Source organism: Dendrobium catenatum, unplaced genomic scaffold, assembly GCF_001605985.2.
Source record: "Dendrobium catenatum unplaced genomic scaffold, ASM160598v2 fragScaff_scaffold_1619, whole genome shotgun sequence".
In the NCBI taxonomy this organism is placed as follows: Eukaryota; Viridiplantae; Streptophyta; class Magnoliopsida; order Asparagales; family Orchidaceae; genus Dendrobium; species Dendrobium catenatum.
This window is the reverse complement of record NW_021320081.1, coordinates 44,005-46,764: the sequence shown is the minus strand read 5'-3', so window position 1 is coordinate 46,764 and position 2,760 is coordinate 44,005. Positions and strand designations below refer to the sequence as shown.

The 2,760-nt window shown below is 34.7% G+C and overlaps 1 protein-coding gene across 1 annotated transcript; it reads left to right on the top strand.

Moving 5' to 3' along the window:
• The first annotated feature begins 1,384 nt into the window (after window positions 1-1,384).
• On the top strand, window positions 1,385-2,151 carry LOC110098363 (60S ribosomal protein L26-2-like). The gene has a single exon (XM_020825183.2). The coding sequence runs from the start codon at window positions 1,457-1,459 to the stop codon at window positions 1,910-1,912; it is 456 nt and encodes a 151-aa protein (XP_020680842.1). The 5' UTR covers window positions 1,385-1,456; the 3' UTR covers window positions 1,913-2,151.
• The last annotated feature ends 609 nt before the right edge of the window (window positions 2,152-2,760 follow it).

Sequence of the window (2,760 nt, the reverse complement as noted above, 5' to 3'; positions counted from 1 at the left end):
AGAGGACATGTACATACAAAACATTTGATGTTATGGGCTTTCCCATGTGAACATGCACTAGCTACAACTCTTGAAGGGTTGTTAGCTACTGTAGCTAATGATAAAAGTTTTATTCAAGAAATATGACTAGTTTCTTATGTTGAAAATATACATCAAATAAAAAACGAGGACACATGAAAGGATCCAAATGAAATAACATGAGTTATCATGTTATCCCCATTGATGAAATCAGAGAGTGGTCATTCAAAGAATTAAAAAGTCCTTCAAATTGGGAGAAAGATGCAATGCAATTTGATTCAGATAATGTGGAGTTAGGACCAATTGAGTTACTTAAAAGACCAAGTTCTAACCACTGCATTCATAATACTTTATATTTACTATTTTGGCTATTATATGACCATTCATTTTTTTATTTACTATTTTGGTTATTATAAGAACATTCATTTGTTATGGGGTGCTTCATATGTTATAGCATTTATTTTACTCTCCTTTATGATGTGTCATTATCATTTGCTATAGCTTTTTATTATAAACTATTGTATGATATAGCTGTTTTGCTAGCTCGTTGTTGTGTTACAATCTTTTGTTTAGTACTTGCATAAAATAGGTGTATTTGCCGCCTATTATTGTAGTGATTGAAGCTTTATTCGAGAAATATTCAAATCTTATTAAAAAAATGTTCAAAATGCTTTTGACTCTCATTTGATCCATATTCAAATCATAGTTGATCAATGTTTGAACCATATTCAACATGGTTGTGAATACAGCTCAAACATTGTTAGAATACCCTTCAAATATTATTCGAGTAAGATTTTATTAAATATTAAACCATAAGATTCATGATTGGATATAAACCTTACTACTTTATGGCATGAACAACAACATTTATCAAATCTTGTTTGAAGCTTCTTCAAATATAATTTTTGTTATAAACTATTGTATTATAATTAGTGTGATAGCTCTCTATTGTATTGCTCGCTATTGTAGATGTGAGAACCTTATTCGAACAATATTTAAATATTTTTCAAATATTATTTGATCAATATTCAAATCATTATAAATTTATGTTCGAACAATATTCAACCTGATTTCAAATAATCTTTAAACATTATTCGAATAAGAATTAATTAGATGTTCAAATCATAAGATTCATAATGGCCATAAACCTTTGTGCAAATTAGTTTATTGGAATCAAAATCAATGTGGGTACTCCATAGTTCAAAAATAGATGTATTTTTGTCTAAAATAAAAAATTTTGATTTATTTAAATTCTTCAGTTTCATCTTTTAGGGCCTGTCCTTTAAGAGAAAGCGAGTCCACACGGTTAGCCCATCCGGCCCATCAAGGCGTGTATGGTCTATAAATGATATTCACTGAATTAGGGCTTCCATCCACTTAGCGTATTCCTCTTCGTCCGTTTCTTCTTCCTATCAGCGCCGCCCCATCTCTTGTTGCGATGAAGTTCAACCCTAGAGTTTCGAGCTCCCGTCGGAAGTGCCGGAAGGCGCACTTTACTGCTCCCTCTAGCGTCCGTCGGAAGCTGATGAGCGCTCCTCTGTCATCCGATCTTCGTGGGAAGTACAGCGTTAGGTCAATGCCCGTGAGGAAGGACGACGAGGTGCAGGTGGTGCGCGGGACATACAAGGGCCGAGAGGGAAAGATCGTTCAAGTCTACCGCAAGAAATGGGTTATTCATATCGAGCGCATCACACGTGAGAAGGTTAATGGATCAACAGTCAACGTTGGCATCGACCCCTCTAAGGTCGTCATCACCAAGCTTAAGCTCGACAAGGACCGAAAGTCTCTCCTCGACCGCAAGGCTCGCGGCCGCGCTGCTGACAAGGCCAAAGGAAAGTTTTCGGCTGAAGAGGTGGCGGCTGGCGCTGCTCCATCTCTCCAGGAAATCGATTGATTTGCTTGATTAGAAGGAATTCCTATCTCGGGGTGATCTCCCATTTTAGTTTCTGTCGTTGATAAGGTTTTGGGATAGTTAAAAAATTGTGCCCTTTGTTTACATTCGGTTGTTGAGTAAGTTTCTGTAGTTTAAGTGTTTCTTTTTCTGATGGAGTTTGATGATATATTAGCGGATCTGAACTCGTCTATTTATGTTGTTTTCATTAAATTGCCAGCCTTTTGGTATTTTTATTGCTAGTTTATTTTTCGTATCATAATCTTGGGATATTGAAATATGCTTGTTTAGAGTATTAGGGTTCTATTGTTCTTTTTGGCTTTAGATCTATGCATTCTGCTGTAATTGGTGTTTTTGTTTGAAACTGTGTCCTTTATAGTTACATGTTTGCATCATAAAGTCTGTCACTTTGTGATTGTAATGTTTTTAGTTACTCTTTGAACAAATTAAGATTAGTTGGAGCTTCATCTCAATGATTCCCTTATACTTCATTATGAATTCTTGTAATGGAGGTGAAGAATGCAGCGCTTGCTTCATAGGGTTTTTTTTTTCGTGTAATATCTTCATAACCGTAGGTAACTACTTGTTTACTGGTTAGGTGACCACCAACAATTAACTTGTAATGTGACATAGTTTCTGAAGGTTTATCATGCTTATTGCAACACTTGGGCTTATGCTAACATGTGAAATTAGTCTAGATAATTTTGAATATTTGTTATGTGGTAGTTTTTGTAGTTTCTATTTGGAATTTAAGCACCATGGAAATTAAATATTTATGATTTTTATGCTTTATGATTCAAATGTAGTGTGAAGCACGAAATTGGAAAAATTGAAGTCAGTTTGAATTATAT